The sequence below is a fragment of the Abramis brama genome (genome assembly GCF_963993115.1).
Source record: "Abramis brama genome assembly, chromosome: 24".
Lineage (NCBI taxonomy): Eukaryota > Metazoa > Chordata > Actinopteri > Cypriniformes > Leuciscidae > Abramis > Abramis brama.
In genome coordinates this window covers 27,384,051-27,402,886 of record NC_139986.1, presented here as the reverse complement: position 1 = coordinate 27,402,886, position 18,836 = coordinate 27,384,051, and the positions used below count along the sequence as shown (strand labels likewise).

The window sequence follows — 18,836 nt, the reverse complement described above, 5'->3', positions numbered from 1 at the left end:
GTTAAAGATTATAATTCAGTAAAATGGATCTACTTACAATATGATCCGATAAACCATAGATATCATATATAAAGGCTAGATGTCTCGTGCGCGCTGCTGGCCAATGGAGATCGACGTCCGCACACGGCGGCCATCATGCCACAGTGGACTCGCTCACTCGTTTAATGGTGCATATACTTTTAAATAACCATAACTTGCTAAATTTTTTACAGATTTTCAAACGGTTTGGTTTGTTATAAACGTCAGAGATGTAGTTATGACACTACATACATACACTGCATACATATGAATAATTATAACATACATGTTCAAGCATTCGGAATTATAGCCACGTTAATAACGTTTGTAAGAAACCAAACCGTTTGTAAATCCGTCAATATTTCAGCGAGATATGAGGATTTGTGTGCATGCTGATCACTCACCTAATGCACAGCTTCACTGTGACAAGATGGCCGAACGGTGATGCCGGAAGTGACTGCGCCATAAGACATCTAGCGTTTATATATGATATCTATGCGATAAACAGTCTGCCCTTCTTCAGCTGATAAGGAGAACTAGACAAATAATTGGACCAGCTCGCTAATTTATAGGGTTCTAAAGTCAACACACATTTTATTGAAGACATGTGATTTTTAGGAAAACCAGTGTAAAGACATGTCTGGAATCACAATGCAAGGAGGAATGATGAAGCATTTGACTTTCTTCCCCCTGCAGGATGGTACTCTGTGTTTTCTCATATGACCGCTAGGTGGCAGTGCTCAGTTTTTCAGGATTTAAATTAAAGCATTAAAGCAGGAGTAGGCCTTCTTTGTTAAAGCTGCATTATGCAGCTTTGCTGACTTCTTCGCTGTTTTCTCGCTTTTTGCTCACTGGTTTCTCTATAGAGCTCCCCCTACAGCTTCGGAATAGATATTTGACAACACTGTCGTTAAAACTTGTTGGCTCGTCCCATCTTCTCCCGCTGGTCATGTGCATTTGTTTTCAAAGAACCCGGCGAACACACGGAGCCATGTCCACTGAGGTATGTATAATACACAGAAGGCTAGCATATAAATGTTTAGATAGTATATGTGTGCAGTGCCGTAAAGCAGTTTGTTACATCGCGAGACCTGATATCACACGATACTTCCTGATGCTGCGGCCGGCGGCCCGCCGGCCCAAAGTTGCAAGGGTGGTTTTTCGTCTCACAGGCGCTCGAGGGGTGCGAGAAGACCACCATTCAACCCGAAAACAGTCATATAACCATTCCAATAACTCCAAAGCTGTTCAGTTAAGATAAAAAAGTTACTTAGTTCACCTTTAATATAGAATAGTTCATTGTAGTTAAAAAAAAAAAAAAGGCTTTCTGAAACACAGATTACTAACACCTGGACTATGGAGTCCTGAACAAAAATAAACAATATTAATTTTAAACCAACTTACTAATCTGAATTACATTTTTTTTTTTTCTCAATTGATTTGACACAATTCTGGGAACAACTCAGCATTTTTCTCAAATCTTCACACAGAATTTTAAAAACTACCTGACCAAACGGTCAAACCTGTCAAAAGCACAAATTACTTGACTGTTTATTTGCTAAATAATAATAAAACCTGACCTTTGAAATGTCACTCTGACAAAACATGGAAGGAAGAGTCCATGCACAGTCAAATACTTACATTTTCAAAAGTTTTATTTCCAAACAGAGAAAATGTACAGGTTACTCAGCGTCAACGTTCTCATCTCAGGTCTGGGTCAGGCCATAATATCACATCAACTTCACAAGTTTGCTCTTGCCAGGCAGTGTGGGAAAAATGCCATTGTGTGCATTTATTTAACCCTGGATAGACTCCACAGACATATCACCACAGGCATCCAGCATTGCTTCCAGGAGGTTTTGGTGTGTGCAGGGGTTGCAGACTGGTCATACACTCTCCACCGCCATGCTGAGAAAAATTCCTCAATCGGATTCAGAAATTGTGAATATGCTGGCAAAAAAAGAATGGTGAACTGGGGTGGTCACTGAACCAGGTGTGAACCAGGGCAGCACAATGGAAACTCGCATTTCATGGAAAGAGAGCTCGATTGCATACAGAGAGGCCTTAAAAGCTGCTAGATCTGCTTATTTTTCAACCCTATTAGAAGAAAATAAAATTATTTATTTAAAACAGTGGCTAAACTAACGAAAAATAAAGCTTCAAGCCCAGAAATTTCCAAGCAACACAGCAGTAATGACTTTATGAACTTCTTCATTAATAAGATTGATAATATCAGGGACAAAATTATAACTATGCAATCGTCTACTACAGTATCGCATCAGGGAGTGCATGATAGTCTCCCTAAGGAAAAATTGTATTAATTCATTGCTATAGGAGAGGAAGAATTTGCTAAACTCGTTACATCATCTAAATCGACAACATGTACCGTATATTAGATCCTATACCGACTAAGCTACTGAAAGAGATGCTTCCAGAGGTCATAGATCCTCTTCTTAATATCATTAATTCATCTTTGTTATTAGGGTACATACCAAAAACTTTTAAGTTGGCTATGATTAAACTGCTTATTAAAAAAAACACAACTTGATCCTACAGAATTAGTCAATTACAGGCCGATCTCGAATCTACCTATGATATCTGCGAGGATTTTCAATCAGGATTTAAACCGTACCATAGTACTGACACTGCTCTCATTAGAGTCACAAATGATTTGCTCTTATCATCCGATCGTGGTTGTATCTCTCTATTAGTGTTACTCGATTTTAGTGCTGCATTTGACACTATCGACCACAACATTCTTTTAAATAGACTCGCAAATTATGTTGGCATTAGTGGAATTGCATTAGCATGGTTTAAATCATACTTATCTGACCGTTATCAGTTTGTAGCAGTAAATGAAGAGATGTCTTATTGATCACAAGTTCAGTGTGGTGTACCACAAGGCTCAGTACTAGGACCGTTGCTGTTCATTCTGTACATGCTACCCTTGGGAGATATCATTAGGAAGCATGGAATTAGTTTTCACTGTTATGCTGATGATATATCTCTGCGCGCCCCGACAAAACTTACCAATTCACAAAATTAACGTAATGCATAGCTGATATAAAAAACTGGATGACTAGTAATTTCCTAAACTAAATTCTGAAAAAAACAGAGATTCTAATTATTGGACCAAAAACATCTGCACGTAATAACTTAGAACACGGCCAGTGAAAGTCACGTTTCTAGTATCTGTAAAACCACATTCTTCCATCTTAAAAATACGACTTATCTAAATTACGACTTATGCTTTCAATGACAAATGCGGAAAAGATAGTTAATGCGTTCATGACCTCAAGGCTAGTTTATTGTAATGCTCTTATGGGTGGTTGCCCTGCACCCATAATAAACAAACTACAGCTGGTCCAAAACGCATCAGCTCGAGTTCTTACCAGAACCAGGAAGTATGACCATATTAGCCCAGTTCTGTCAACACTGTATTGGCTCCCTATTAAACATCGTATAAATTAATTTTTTTTTGCTGATTACTAGGGATGTCCCGATCAGGTTTTTTTGCCCTCGAGTCCGAGTCCGAGTCATTTGATTTTAAGTATCTGCCGATACCGAGTCCCGATCCGATACTTCTAACTTATATTGCAAAAACAAAAAAGAATAAAGAAGAGAGAAAAAAACAGATCCAGGATGTTCCTTATTTTTTATTTAATTCACCTTATTTTAACATTCAACAACTCTGTTAACAAACAGAGCACTTCTGTGAGGTAGCTTGAACAATCAAGTAATAAATAAATTCTTCACTTTTGGACTTTAGTGCAACAGTAAATATTAAAAAATATTTCACACTGCACTGTTAAAACAGAGCGTGCAGCGCGTATTTTTTTCGCCGCCCATGTTAACAGATTAAACCAGGCTTTAGAGCATTCACACCGCACGCAGAGGCGGCGCGGCAGTGCGTAGCAGAGCAAAGCAGGAGTGCCGTGATCGTTTCGGCGCCGAGTCTATTTTTGCTGCGCCGCTTTTGCTGAATTAAAGTGACAATACATTGATCATGGCCAAAATACGCCGCAGTTTTATCCAAAAAGTGCATTGATGATATCTATTGTGTTTTAAACAGTCAATCAAATGACCAACAGCAATTTAAAAAGAAAACAAATGTCCAAAAACAAACTTGTTGCCATAACAATAAAAACAAAGATGAACCAAAAGTTATATAAATGAAATTATTAATAAAATAAGCTTCTTGACAAGTCTTTTCTCTTAAATGTATTTGAAAACGAAAAAAAGCAATGCCAACTTATCCATTATAGACTCTGTCTGTACACAACCCACGGTTCAGCCGCGCGTGACAAACGCTGCCAGTGTGAAAGCAAAACGCGCGTGTCCTGCTCCTGCTCACCATACGCACTGCTCCTGCGCTGCTTACACTCTAATAACGCGTGCAGTGTGAAACCGCCGTAACTCTGTGTCACCGCATAATAGAGGTGTTAAAATAAAATTTATAAAATAATGAGAATATAAATACATATATATCCGAGTCCTGATCGGGAGGTAACGTCCGATTCCGATCGAGTCTGAAAACACGCGATCGGGCCCGATTTCCGATCACGTGATCGGATCGGGACATCCCTACTGATTACTTACAAAGCACTAACTGTTTTAGCTCCGCAGTACTTGAGCGAGCTCTTAACGCATTATAGTCCTTCACGTCTATTGCGATCTCAAAATTCAGGCGAGTTGATAATACCTAGAATATCAAAATCGACTGCTGGCGGGAGATCCTTTTCCAATTTAGCACCAAAACTTTGGAACAGTCTTCCTACCATTGTCCGGGAAGCAGACACACTCTGTCAGTTCAAATCTAGACTAAAAACACAATCTCTTTGACCTAGCATACACATAACACATTATAGACTTCTATAATTCAATGTTAGGCTGCATAGTTTAGGTCAGCTGGAACCGGGAACACTTCCTTACACCCCTTACAATCCTGATGTACTTGTTACATCATAAGAAGGATGGCGTCTACGCTAATAATTTACTCTCTCTGTTTATCCTGAGGTTTACCGCAGTCTCTAGCCGTATCCAGGCCATATCCAGATCTGATGAAGGACCTGCGCCTGGACATGACAACAACGCAATCCTGAAGTGTCAACTAGTCTCTCCCCTGTGAAGGCCTTCTTCCCTTCCCTTTACCTCTGTAAAGATAAAACGTTGTTGGGATTATTCCGGTTCACGTGGCTGTGCGTGATAAATAATTCTGTATTATAATTTTTTAAGGCCAGACAAGTAGTTTGCTGAGGGTTGGTTTTTAAAGAAGGACTACACGTCTGCGCACAAATACAGTACAAACACGTGATGCACATGTGCACGCCGTCTGCGTTTTCGCACGTTTTCGCACGTTTTCGAGGTTTGTGCAGAGATAACCTTTTTAAGGCTTGCACCTTGGAACGTATTTTCAGGGTCTGCATTCTTGAGTTTTGTGCGGATGAGCAGGCCGGAGCGCGTTTTCTGTTAGAACAGTGTCGTTTTAGCGGCCCCTAAGTTAATAACTAATGATCTTTAAAAAATGGAAGTGAATCAATCAATCAAAACTAACTTTAGCTGGACAATAACTTTATTCTAGAGCTGCTGTAAACCCAAAACAATCTCTGTTACTGTAATTTCCTATTATCACTGCAAGCTGCTTTTAAACTATCTATATTGTTAAAAGCGTTATATAAATAAAGGTGACTTGACTTGAAGGTGACTATTGTGATCACCAAGAATCAAGATTTGCTGAATTTCAACCCTTTTTAATGTTAGACCAAGATGAATGCAAAATATAAACATTTTATATACTCTGAGTATATTTAAAATGTTAAAATGAATATTCAAACACATCAGTGCAAATGCATGAGTTCTGTGTACTGTAGCAGGTTTAATGTTCAATGCACTTCTAACCACATCCTTCCATTGGCAGGTTTGGCAAAAATTGTGATACAGTTTGTGTATTGATAGCTCTCTAATCACAATTGTTACTAGTAAGAATTTAATTGAGCCCTGTATTTGAATTCTTACTAGTAAAAAGCTGGGAACATTTTAAGCGTAAAAGGCTTGACAGTATAAGTGTTACGAACTGTTCCGAGACTCAAAAGGCTGGAGATCCAAAAGCAGCTTTTAATAATGGGACAATACAGACACATAATTCAATGTACAGGCAACAGGCCAAAACACAGGTAGACAATCCAAACAAACAAAACACACAAGGCTGGGAACAAGGCAAATGGGTAATTCAAAGGCAGGCAGAGAGTCCAAATACCAAAATACATAGAACCAGAGAAATGCAGCACAACAACATACAAAACTTTGCAGTGAGTAATAGGTTGAACCAGGCTTTCATATGCAGAGCTAATGAGGCTAATGATTAACAGCTGTATGTAATCATGGCTGATAAATCCATGCAAAGGATTATGGGGAATGGAGTCTGTGAAGGAGTGGTAATAGTCTGGGTTGGAGTGCCCTCTGATGGTAATCCCGGGCACTCTCACTGGTGATTGTTACATAGCCCCCCTCCTAAGGAGTGGTTTCCAGACGCTCCTAATATAGATAGAACAGTCCAGGAGGGAGGCAGAGCAGAGACGGAACAGGGGGCCGGATGGAGGGCCAGGTCCGTGGAGAGGAGGAAAGACTGGAGACGGAGGTAGCAGGCAGCCAGGGCGGAGCAGGCTGAATCCCAGTGCTCCTTTCTTTCCTTCTCTCTTCTTGATGTTTTCCAGTGTTTCAGCCTTTTCAGGCTTGTTTTTTTCCTTCAACTTCTCAATCAGAAAAGAAAAACATACAGAAGTGTGATCAGAGAATCAGTGTTGAGTGTGAATATCTCTATCTGTGTTTCCACACAGTCAAAAGCTTCCATCAAAAGCTTTACTTTCTCTTTCTCTAATTCTCGCAGTTATTTACTGACCACAGACATACTGTGCCTTATTTTGTCTTCATATTTCTGCTTTAAATCTTCATATGTTCTCTTCTCCTTTGTCTTTGTTACATATATTTTTGCTTCTTCGTGCACACTGTACAGTGATCATGTAAGAACTGATTTTCCTGCTAAGACAAAAGCAAAGAAAGAGCACAGGACATTGTCTTGTCCAAACTTTTCTCCTTCCTTATCTCTGCATCCCCCCTCTCCCTCATCCCTTCCTCTTCTCACGAGTCAAGTCACCAAAAGTTCACTAAGAATGTCTATATATCACATATGATGTATCTTGTGATTCTATTGTTTTTCCTTTTCATGTTTGGTATCATTTTAAGTGTCTCAGTGCGATTGGTAAAATGGTCTTAATTTCATTGGTCACAGTCATTGGTTTAATGAGAAAGATTGAGAACTTAGGAGACCTGTTCTCCTCTCTGGGTGATGTCTCTTCAAGATATCTCCCCCGAAACCAGGTGCTACCCCCTGGGGTACACGAATTGACCCAAAAAATATTGGTATAACCCTTTTGTTCTGGTCTGGGTATTTAAGGGGAAGTGACAGAGCAGTCTTTGGGAACCTGTAACCAGGAAAAAACCCATACAGTGCTGTTTCAGTGTTTTCTCAAGTCTTACACTTGGAAAACACTCACACACCACTGTATGTCTCTGTCAGGAATGCATTGCTTACTTTTAGAGTCATCTTTGAGTAAATGATGTCATGTATTTATTATTTCTGAATTGGCTTTTAATCATTTACTTGTGTAATTATAGCATGATACATTTTTACCTGACAAATAAATGTTACATCTTGATTTATTCTGAAGTTTTCTGATATCATTATTTTAGTAGATTATGAGGAGGCTGGTGCTACCGCAAATCTTACAGTAGTTAGCATAGGTCAAACTAAAGGTGCATATGAACGGAGCAGTAGACACATCATCTGAAGACCTTTTGATTTCTGTCTATCACTGATTTAGTAAGTTGTATGGAAGTGGCTAAAATAAACTACACTTTTTTGTACGAGTGAGCAATAGGCAACCGACTTAGGTATTAGCAAAGTCAGAACTGACAAGTTTGTGTTCGTGAGAAACATGATCCGGCCGACGTGATCTCTATGCCGCATCAAACTGCCCCCGAAAGTACTGGCAACCACAGCTGTTTGTTTGTTTTTTCACTTTTTGATCATATAAATTGTTTTTGAGACTTCAGGCTTTCAGTTAAACTAATAAATGTGAGTTAATAGCATTACCCTCTTTTTATAATATTCCAGTTAAATCTTAAGGAATATATTCAGGTATTGTGATCACCAAAAGTCAAGATGAATTTCCTGAATTTCAACCCTATTTTAATGTTAGACCAAGATGAATGCAAAATATTACCATTTGATCTACTCTGTGTATATTTAAAATGTTAAAATTAATATTCAAAAATATATGCCAGTGCAAATGCATGCTTCTGCCGGAGTTCTGTGTAGCAGGTTTAATGTTCAGTGCTCTTCTAGCCACATCCTGTGGGTTTAGCAGAATAACAGACATTTTCTCAAGAGACGTGCCATTGCAGGCTTGGCAAAAAGATTGCGGTTCGTGTATTGTGTATTGTGTATTGTATTGTTCTCTATTCATAATTGTTACTAGTAAGAATTTAGTTGTAGAGCCCTCTAATTGAATTTTGAATTGACTTTACTAGTAAAATGCTGGGAACATTTTAAGTGCAAACGGTTTGACATAGTATAAGGCCTAAAACAAACTTTTTGCCAAACCTTCCAATGGCACGTCTCTTGAGAAAATGTCTGTTCTTCTGCAAAACCCACAGGATGTGGCTAGAAGAGCACTGAACATCAAACCTGCTAGACAGAACTCCAGCAGAAGCACGCATTTGCACTGGCATATGTTTTTGAATATTAATTATAACATTTCAAATATACTCAGAGTAGTTGTACTACCATCTCTTTGATGAAACAGGGTGAGACCCAACAGTGTTGTGACTCATATAATCTGAAAGTAAAAAAAAAAAAAAAACGTATATGCAAAAAACTTTCAACTGCTGTTTCCAGTTATACACACAGAGACATCACCAATCAACAATAAAAAATAAAATAATAAAAACATTTTTGCTACAATGATGCTGGGTGCAGAGTACAAAACTCATTCATACCTCCCAGCATGCATAAAGAACAATTTATTCAGCTGAACTGTCTTGTTATTCTCTGCTTTTATTTTTTTCAAACAAAACTTATGTTCCACAAAACATCAAATTGGCATTAAACCTTCTTTAATTCTCAATAAGAACTTTTGGACACGTATGAAATAAAGTCATTCTGGTTAGTAATAAGTGAAGTATAAGTATAAAGCGACGAGAATACTTTTTGTGCGCAAAAAAACAACAAAAATAACGTCTTTATTCCACTATTCATTTCCCTCTCTCTGGGCCCCACTGTCATCGTATTTATGTGGATTAATGTTTCATTTGTCAATGTGCCTCTGTTTCTTCTCCGTGATTCTGAACTTCCTCGTATTTCGACACATCTGCATATTTCATATGCTTGACTGAATGAATGTGCTTCTCTTCATAATCATCAGTTTGCGCTGCGTGTATCAGTCCTTCAGTGGAAACGCAAATGACGACTTTCTCTCATCTACAGTTTGTTTAGGTCTTCTTCAGTTGACATTGTGTCTTTTGTGGAAAAAAATATGTTATTTGTATTTTAACCTATTTAGCAACATTGCTGTGTAACCCAGACTCCCGTGGAACCAGTCATAACAGATACTGAACTGTCTTCGAAAGGGTGAGACAAGACTTATAATATTTGTAGGCTAAATTGAGTCTTTGATTGTTTTGTTTATTTGACGTTTAGAGAAACCATTAAATTGTGCGTTATCTAAATATATTTTTAATTCACCTTTTGTTTAACTAAAAAATAGATGGAATTCGGGCTTAATTATCCTAACTGTAAAAGTTTAATAACTAGCCTACAATACAAACGTTTATTAAAATTGAGGAATTATAAGGCATTGGGCTTTTTTCATAGACTCACCAGAAACAACTTCTGAATTGATAGCTATGAATATTAGCTTTAAAAAATATCTGTCAAACCTCTATCAGTAATCTCACTGGTTGATCTCTTCTTTACTGTGTTTTGTCTAGCATGGATCCAGTGGGAGTGAATTCAATAGAGACTGCAGCTCTAGGGAGACCCTTCCAGCTGGGGATGCTGTATGACTGCAGGAGAGATGCTCTCGTACCAGGTGATCAAGTTGATCAACGACTGATCACCAGAATCTGTGAAGCCTTCAGTAAATGATTAGAGTAAAACAACTTATATATTATTTATGAGGTGTTAGTAAAGAACTTACAATATTAAATGTACTAAATCATTTAGCAATATTAATGTACACAAATCCCTAAATTAAAAGCTTTCTCATCACTTATTCACATCTTACGGCCTTTAAATCCCCATAGCAAATATATTACCATTTTACGTTATGTGATATATCGAGATTTAGTATTAATTGTATTGTGTTGCTTATTCTTCAGTATTTCTGGTTTTATATTAATTAATCATTTATTTTATTAATTTACTCTAGTTTACTGCGTTAGATTAAACTGGAAAGGGTCATAGCACTTGCATGTGTGTCTTATTGTTAGTTTAACTGGTTCTATTGTTCTCATTTGTAAGTCGCTTTTGATAAAAGCATCTGCTCGTTCACTCCATATAGAGCTATAAGGCCATCTAGTGGCAAGAGTCATGAAATATCATGTTATATTATTTTGTTCCACAAGAGATCAGTAGAGCCACACAAACACAATGTAAGATGTTTTGGCTCAATGGTGTTTTAAGCCCCCAATGGCTCCTTAGAGGCAGTTAACCCTACCCTCAACCTTAAACCTACCCATCCCCTCGCTGCCTGGAAGGTGCCGTTGGGGGCTTAAAACACCAAACGCCGATGTTTTGAGCTGTATTAACAGGGTTATGTATGAAATGTTGAGTTATTTTTTATTTAATTTGAAATAATGTGAAGAATGTGCTTAAATTCTATTTATTTTTTATTTATAGGTAAAAATGTAGTAATTTAAAGGTAAATAAAATACAAAACAATTTTAAAAGATGCATTAAAAAATAGAAAAAAATATTATCAAAATGAAAAAAGCTTTCTGGACAAAAAAAGTATAATTTAGGGCTTACATTTTTAAGGTACGAGGGAAGGAATTGTTACAGGCTGCGAGAGTGTTGGTTGCTCTGTATCATGATGGTTGGCATTATTAATGTGATTATCAGCCAGTGTTTATATTTAGTGATACACTTGCTCAGAGTCATTTATGTAAATACATTATATTAAATTAAATGTAAGAGAATGGTCAATGGGGACAAGAAACACAAAATAATGTGGTGTTGTTCTACTGGGAGAAAATGCAAGTTGCGTTTTGCAAAGGGGCTGATTAAATTACTGTTTAATGAATTAAGTATTTAGACATAAATAAAAAATTCTCCATTACAGGAATCAGACTTTGGAGTAAAGAGCAGCTGAAGGAGAACATAAGCAAGAAACCCCAAATCAATACAGTTTTCACAGTCACTGCTTCAGACTCAATTGAGGAAAAGTCTCGATTGCTGAATATTGATGGTAGTCTGAAATTGAGTCTTTTAGGAGGACTCATCAGTGTAACTGGAGCTGCTAATTATTTCAAGGACACCAAGAAATCATTCAATCAACAGAGACTGACATTACATTATCATTCAACCACTAAGTTTGAAGAACTGATCATGAACCACGTTGCTGGAGACACGGCTCACTATGACAATGACGTTGCCACACATGTAGTGACCGCAGTGCTGTACGGAGCAGACGCCTGCTTTGTTTTTGATAGAGAAGTTTCTTCTGATGAAGACAAGAGAGTGATAGCAGGAGATGTAAAAACTGTCTTTGGGAAGCTAAAAGGCATTTCAGATGGTTCAAACATTAATCTGAATGACAATCTGAAGACTGCTGCCCAAAAATTCAGCTGTACATTTTATGGCGACTTCCAGCTATCATGTAACCCGACCACTTTTGAAGATGCTATGAAGGTTTTTGAAAATCTTCTAAAACTGCTGGGAGAAAACAAAGAGCTTGCGGTTCCTCTGAGAGTTTGGCTTTATCCTTTGGATAAACTTTTCTCAAGAGTTGTAAAGTTTCAACATGAAATCAGCACAGGTTTAACCTCAGACATTGAATCTGTAATTGAGAGTTTGAGTACGACTGAGATGAAATGCAGTGATCTTCTGACAGACACGCCAGCTTCGACATTTACTGCATTTCATGACAAAATCAATGACATGAAGAAAAACTGCTACCAGTGCAGATTGAGTCTCATGAAGAAACTCGGCTCTCTCTTACCAAAGATCCGTGGAAAATTCATAGAGGACACAGCATTGATCGATCTTCTACAAGATCATGAGGAATCTCCATTTGAAAGAAGTGCTCTTGAACAATGGCTGAAAGAGAAAGAGGAAGAATCTGACATTATTAAAGCATTGCTCACACAACTGAATGACTCAGGAGCAATGGTAGAAAACAACCTCAATACAAATTTTATGAATCTGGAAGTTAAACATTTGGTCAGCTACACTTTCACATCATTGAGCTGGACAGATGTTCTGCTTTCTAAACAAAAGACCTTCCTGAGTTCTTCAATGAAAGGAAAAAATGAGGAGAAAAGCTCTGAATCTGAACACAAGACTTGGCTCACGCCTGACATCCAAAATACTATGAGGAACAACCTGAGGGTATTTAAACACTTGATTGATTTAAACAACAGCAAATCAGTCAAATGTATTGTTGCATCAAAAGAAATGGAAAATAATCCAGGTTCCTGCATTCTTCTGTATGAAAATGAATCTAATGAAGCTGTTTGCTTCACTCCTCCATCAAAACCAGACTGTCCGATCATTGAAGATGTCAGATATAGTCAAGTGGTCCTGAAAGTGTCTCCACCGGGTCCTGCTACAGAGGAGCTCAGATTACTGTACAAAACGAAGGAAGAGAAAGACTGGAGATCTCAAACTGTGTCAAGGAATGAGGTTACAGTTACTCTGACTGATCTCAGACCAGATACTGAGTACAATATTAAATGTGCAGCGGTGGGAAAACTCGACTACACCGTAGAGAGTGATGTGACGCGTCTCACAGTCATAAACCAGAATCTCATCAAGGCCAAAGAGTCTGCTATCAAAAATCTCAGTTGGACTGAAGACAAGTGCAATTTACTTTTAGAAAACACCAGGAAAACAACTTTTAGTGCACTTCATAAGAAAATACAAGATATGCAGCAAAACTGCCAAACGTACAGACAAGATTTCAGTGACCAAATTAAATCTGTGATCCAGTCAGTGAAAGCCTGTGAGAAAGAGTCTCGTGCTCTAATGGATCTTCTTCAAGCTCATGATGAGTCTCCATTCAATGAAAAGAGTCTGAAAGAGTGGATCACAGTGAAAGAAAAAGAATTAAACACCGTTAATGAGTTTATTCGACAGTTAATGGACTTTGGAGCCGAAGTGAACAGAAGCTTGGACTCGTATTTGTCTGATATTCTGGTGGAGAATGTGTTTTGCTACACTTTCAGTTCTCTTGAGCTGCCAGATGAGTTGCTTAATGAGCAAGAAAATTACATGAATCCTGAAATGATGAGAAATCCACAGAAGAAATTTGATGTGGCGTCTCAATCATGGCTCAATGGAAGCATCAGGGAGAAAATGAAAGAACATCTGAAAACATTTAAAGAGCTGATGACGTTATATAGCAGTCAAAGAAATAAATTTATGATTTCCATAAAAGAGCATGAAAAGCATCCAGGTTCCTGCATTCTCCTGTATAAAAATGGAGTTAATGAAGCTGTTTGCTTCACACAACCAGGCTGTCCAAAAATTAAATATGTGAGATGTAGAGAAGTGGTCCTGAAAGTGTCTCCACCGTATTCTGCTACAGAGGAGCTCAAATTACTGTACAAAATGAAGGAAGAGAAAGACTGGAGATCTCAAACTGTGTCAAAGAACCAGAATACAGTTACTCTGACTGATCTCAGACCAGATACTGAGTACAATATTAAATGTGTATCGGTGGGAAAACTCGACTACACCATTGAATCTGATGTCACCACAGTTACCACAAAGGTATGATGAACATTCATGAAATATCAGCTATAGAATTTATTTTTACATCATTAAACACTGTTATTCTTAACTTGAGGCGTTTTCACATGACTTGCATCCTCCGACACAATCACTGTTCTGATGTTCACATGAAAAGCATTGCTGATAGAATCTCATTAAAGGGAAATTTTATTGTTTCTACAGTAGAGAACCAGGTAAACTAGCCTCACAGAAGACTGGATGTGGGATGCAAATGAACTAACAAAGAATTTAATTACAAAAGTAAACAGAAAACATTGCATCAGTTCTAATCTTGCATTTAGCATATGGGGGGAAATGACACATAATAATTGTATAATGCTACCTTTTCTCGGTTAAGTTAGTGTGAAAGGGCCTTTATCAGGGATGTTGGTGCACATTTTATAATTTGAAGATGATTTCAAAATATGGACATTATAGAACATTTATGCATGACCATCTTTAATGTTTTTGTGTTTTTGTGCTTTACATACAGAACAAAAATGATCTCATCATGAAAAGCATCTTAATCAAAGATGGAAATCCTGCTCGATATCGTCTGCAAAAAAAGACAGACAATATTGATAAATCTGAACCATATATAAAAATGACCTTTGGAGAGAGAGACAAAAACAAACCGCATAAAACCATTCTGATGGTGGGAGAAACAGGAACAGGAAAATCAAAACTAATCAATGTGATGATCAACTACATGTTAGATGTAAAGAGAGAAGACAAGGTTTGGTTTGAGATCACAGATGATCAGAGTGACCGAACATCAGCTCACACTCAGACCTCCATCATCACTGTTTATGAGTTTTATCCACAAGAGAGTCAAACTGATCTAACAATCATTGACACACCAGGATATGGAGACACTCGTGGAGTTGATTTTGATAAACAAATCGCTGAGAGTTTACTTAGTTTAATTGAATCTGCTGAAGGGATCAATGAAATACATGCAGTGTGTCTGGTGATTAAAGCAACACAGATTCGTCTCTCTGGCAGACAGATGTACATATTTGATGCTGTTCAGTCATTATTTGGAAGAAATATTGCTGAAAACATTGTGTTGCTCTTCACACACTCAGATGGAGCTCGACCTAAAGATGCCCTGATGACTGTTAAAGAGGCTAAAATTGAGTGTGCAGTGAATGACAAGAATCAGCCAGTGTTTTTCCTGTTTAATAACTGTCTGTCAGATGCTGCTGATGAAGGATATGAAATGCAGGATCAATCATGGGATCTCAGTTTTAAAGGAATGGAAGGATTGTTCAAGTTTTTTGAGAGTGTAAAACCAAAAACCCTGAACATGACTCAAGTTGTGTTGAGGAATCGGAAGCAGCTGGAGGCAAATATCTCTAATCTACAATCACTTGTTCAACTGACAGAACTAAAGCTAAATGAGCTGAAACAAACTCACAAAGCTCTGAAGAAGAACAAGAAAGATGTAAAAGCAAATAAGAACTTTGAGTATGAAGTTGAAGTCTCCTATAAAGAGAAGGTTGATATTGATCGCTCTAAAGCCAGCATGGCGATGTGCTGCAGCGTCTGTGAGGAGAACTGTCATTATCCAGGATGCTATTGTGCCATTGATCTCCCATGGTGCAGTATGATTAAATATAATCACTGTACAGTGTGCACAAATAAATGCCACTACAGCAAACACATCAAAGAAGCAAAAATATATGTAACAAAGACAAAGAAAGAGAAGAGGACATATGAAGAATTAATGAAGAAGTATGGTGGTGAGTCTGTGGTTAAGAAGCTGGAAGAAGAACTGCAATTAGAATCCGAGAAAGAGAAAAGGAAAATGAAGCTGGTGAATGAAGCTTTTAACTGTGTGGAAACTCTGGAGATGATCGCACTCAACACTGATTCTGTGCTTACACTTAAGCACATGGATTTTCTGATTGAGAAGCTGGAGGAAATAAATGAGTCTGAAAAAGCTGAAATACTGGAAAACACCAAGAAGAGAGCAGGAGACGAAAAAGACAGAGCACTAGAATTTATAATTTCATACGAAGTGTAACGAATGGTCTTAATAAAAATGCCCTGGACATCAGAAAATGTCCCCCTCTACCCTGTTGTCATCAGGCTGTAAAACCAGTTCTCTTCAAAGGCCGTTATCACCTCGGCTCCACTGAACGATCTCAGCAAGAGACTGTGTCTGCAAGCCTCAAAGACAGCACAGGAGACACTGGCCATTTGGTCGAAGACTACGGAGACAAACTCCAATACACAAAGGACATTTTCTCCATTCTTACCCACAAACATTCCCAAATGTTTATAGTATTTCTCCTGTGTTTTATGCATGTCCCTATGTTTTATTAGTTTTACTAGTTATGATTCTTTAGTTATGTTAGAGTAACTTCCATTGTTGATATTCAAAGATGATGTATCACTGCTTTAATGTCTTCAAATCTGTCTTCCCTGGTATCAAAAGAATCCTCTTTTGATTTTATAATGAATGGTGTACAATATGTTATGATAAATTTCATAATGATATTTGTACCATACTCTTATGTAAAGACTGCACCAATTCTCCATGCCAGCATGAACATGCAAATGGAGATAAGATTGAACAAAGACTTTCTCCAGGTCATCTTGGATTGGTCACCTCACCAAATGGGTGTGATCTGAAAAGACCTTTAAAGCTTCACTGTGTGATAATTTCCCCCATCTAGCGGTGAAATTGTATATGACTACCCAGTGAATATTAGTTTCTGTTCCTTTCAATTTCGAGGGCGTTTTAACTCCTACGGTGGCCGTATTATTCCAAGATTAACATGGCTTCCAGTTCGACTTCGTCCAATTGCGCCTTTAAAACTATTCATCACCTGTGATCCGTCGCAGCACAGATTTATGTTACAAGGTAAACAATACTTTTTCACCATTGACGTGAGGAAAAGTAACGCAAGTTATACTAGAGGTCGTTCTGGCGTTATGCACAACCATGCTATGGTTAGACAAGCAACTATAAAACTTCGAATTTACACAAATAGGCTGGATTACCTGTCGAGAAGAAAGCAGGCAACTTCGGCGTCCGTTTTAAAACCTTTGCTCCTCATGAGCTCTTTCCATCTGGGAAAAGTTACTCCAGTATTGACTTTGGCTGATTTGCCGGTCGCGTTGACGTTTTAATTCTCTCTTTCGCTTCCTTGGCGACTTTGCTACATGTCCTCAAAAATAGGCTTGATCCTCCATCAGCAATCTTTCAAATCTGCCGGCAGTCGCGAGTAATCTCCCCCTCGCATTCGTCTCTGTGTCACTGAGTGTAAAGCGCGAAAGGCGAAGCTTGAATTTACAGGTATGTCCCTCTTTGGCTAATGTAGTTTCAAGATGGAGGGGCAACATGGCGACCAGCATTCGAACCCCTCACCCATATGTATTTTCAATGGCAGATTATAAACTTACGAGAATACTTTATTACTTCAAAGAAGTAAATATACATTAATGAGCACATATATTTTTGAAAGAACTAAGTGTTTTTTGCTAAGAATCAACTAAAAAAATTACACAGTGTAGCTTTAAGAGTGTCTGATTAGGTCAGATCTTTGCTCAATTTCTTTGAGACAACATTGTATCCTGTCTTCTTCCGGCAACTTCATCTTTCTCACTCCTGGTGAAATCATCAAGAATCTCAAGAATCTCCTGCATCTGGACTTGTTCAGCAACTGAAGTCAATGCAAGTACCTGCCGTTAGACGAGTTATTGTGCCCCTTTTAGGTGACCCTGATTCTTTAATGTTTCTCGTAGGTTGTGGTTAACTGTTTGTAATCTTGCCATTCTCTTTTCTTCTCTCTCTCTTTATTCACTTTTCTTTACTTTCTTTGATTCTGTATACAATCTTTGCTTAGTTTAGTTGTGTGTGTGTGTGTGTGTGTAGCCTACCGTAAGTTCGTTTATTAAACCATTATATCCACGCTTTTATTGTCTCCATGTTTGCCACATATCGAAGTCACTAAAGCATCTTGATCTAGCTACTTACCCTTGATTTACTTTAGCTGGAAAAGATTATTCTTTCTTGGCCAGGAAGATAATATATTTCCTAGAGTTAATAATGGTTTATGCTTTGTTCATTCATTGGATGAACTGATTAAATAATTGTACTATTAATTCTGCTACAGTAAATTCTGAAAATAATCTAATTATTTATAATTAATTATAATCCATTTTATATATTTGTATTGAGCTAACTCATTACAGAAGTAATTAGAATACTTAGGACCATGCGATATTTCAGTTTTTCTTTTTTAATAAATGTGCAAAAATGTCAACAATTCGTGTGTTTTTCTGTCAATATGGGGTGCTGTGTGTACAATAATGAGGAAAAAAATGAACTTAAATGATTTTAGCAAATGGCTGCAATATAACAAAGAGTGAAAAATTTAAGGGGGTCTGAATACTTTCCATACCCACTGTATATTACACACACGTATATGAATACTTCAGATGTAAAAGCCTCTAAGTGCCATCTGAAATTTTCTTCTAGATTGATCATTTTTATCAATTTTTTAATGTTGGCTGTGAATACTTATGTAAATGTAATTTTTTCTTTTTTTCTTTTTAATAAATTTGCAAAGATTTCAAACAAACTTTGTTCACGTTGTCATTATAGTGTATTGTTTGTAGAATTTTGAGGAAAATAATGAATTTTAAGGCTGTGAAATAACAAAATGCAAAAAGTGAAGCGCTGGGAATACTTTCCAGATGCACTGTATGTGTCAAATTCAGTAGTGCTGTAGAAGAAAATGAAAGTCCTTTATTC

At 37.6% G+C, this 18,836-nt stretch overlaps 1 protein-coding gene across 1 annotated transcript; it reads left to right on the top strand.

Annotated features, from left to right (window-relative positions):
- The first annotated feature begins 9,450 nt into the window (after positions 1 to 9,450).
- Positions 9,451 to 18,390, top strand: LOC311075464 (uncharacterized protein). Its single transcript, XM_084102902.1, has 4 exons — positions 9,451 to 9,706; positions 10,066 to 10,166; positions 11,418 to 14,068; positions 14,562 to 18,390. Exons 2-4 carry the CDS (start codon positions 10,067 to 10,069, stop codon positions 16,095 to 16,097), a joined length of 4,287 nt encoding a protein of 1,428 aa, XP_083959028.1. The 5' UTR covers positions 9,451 to 9,706; position 10,066; the 3' UTR covers positions 16,098 to 18,390.
- Positions 18,391 to 18,836: the final 446 nt, after the last annotated feature.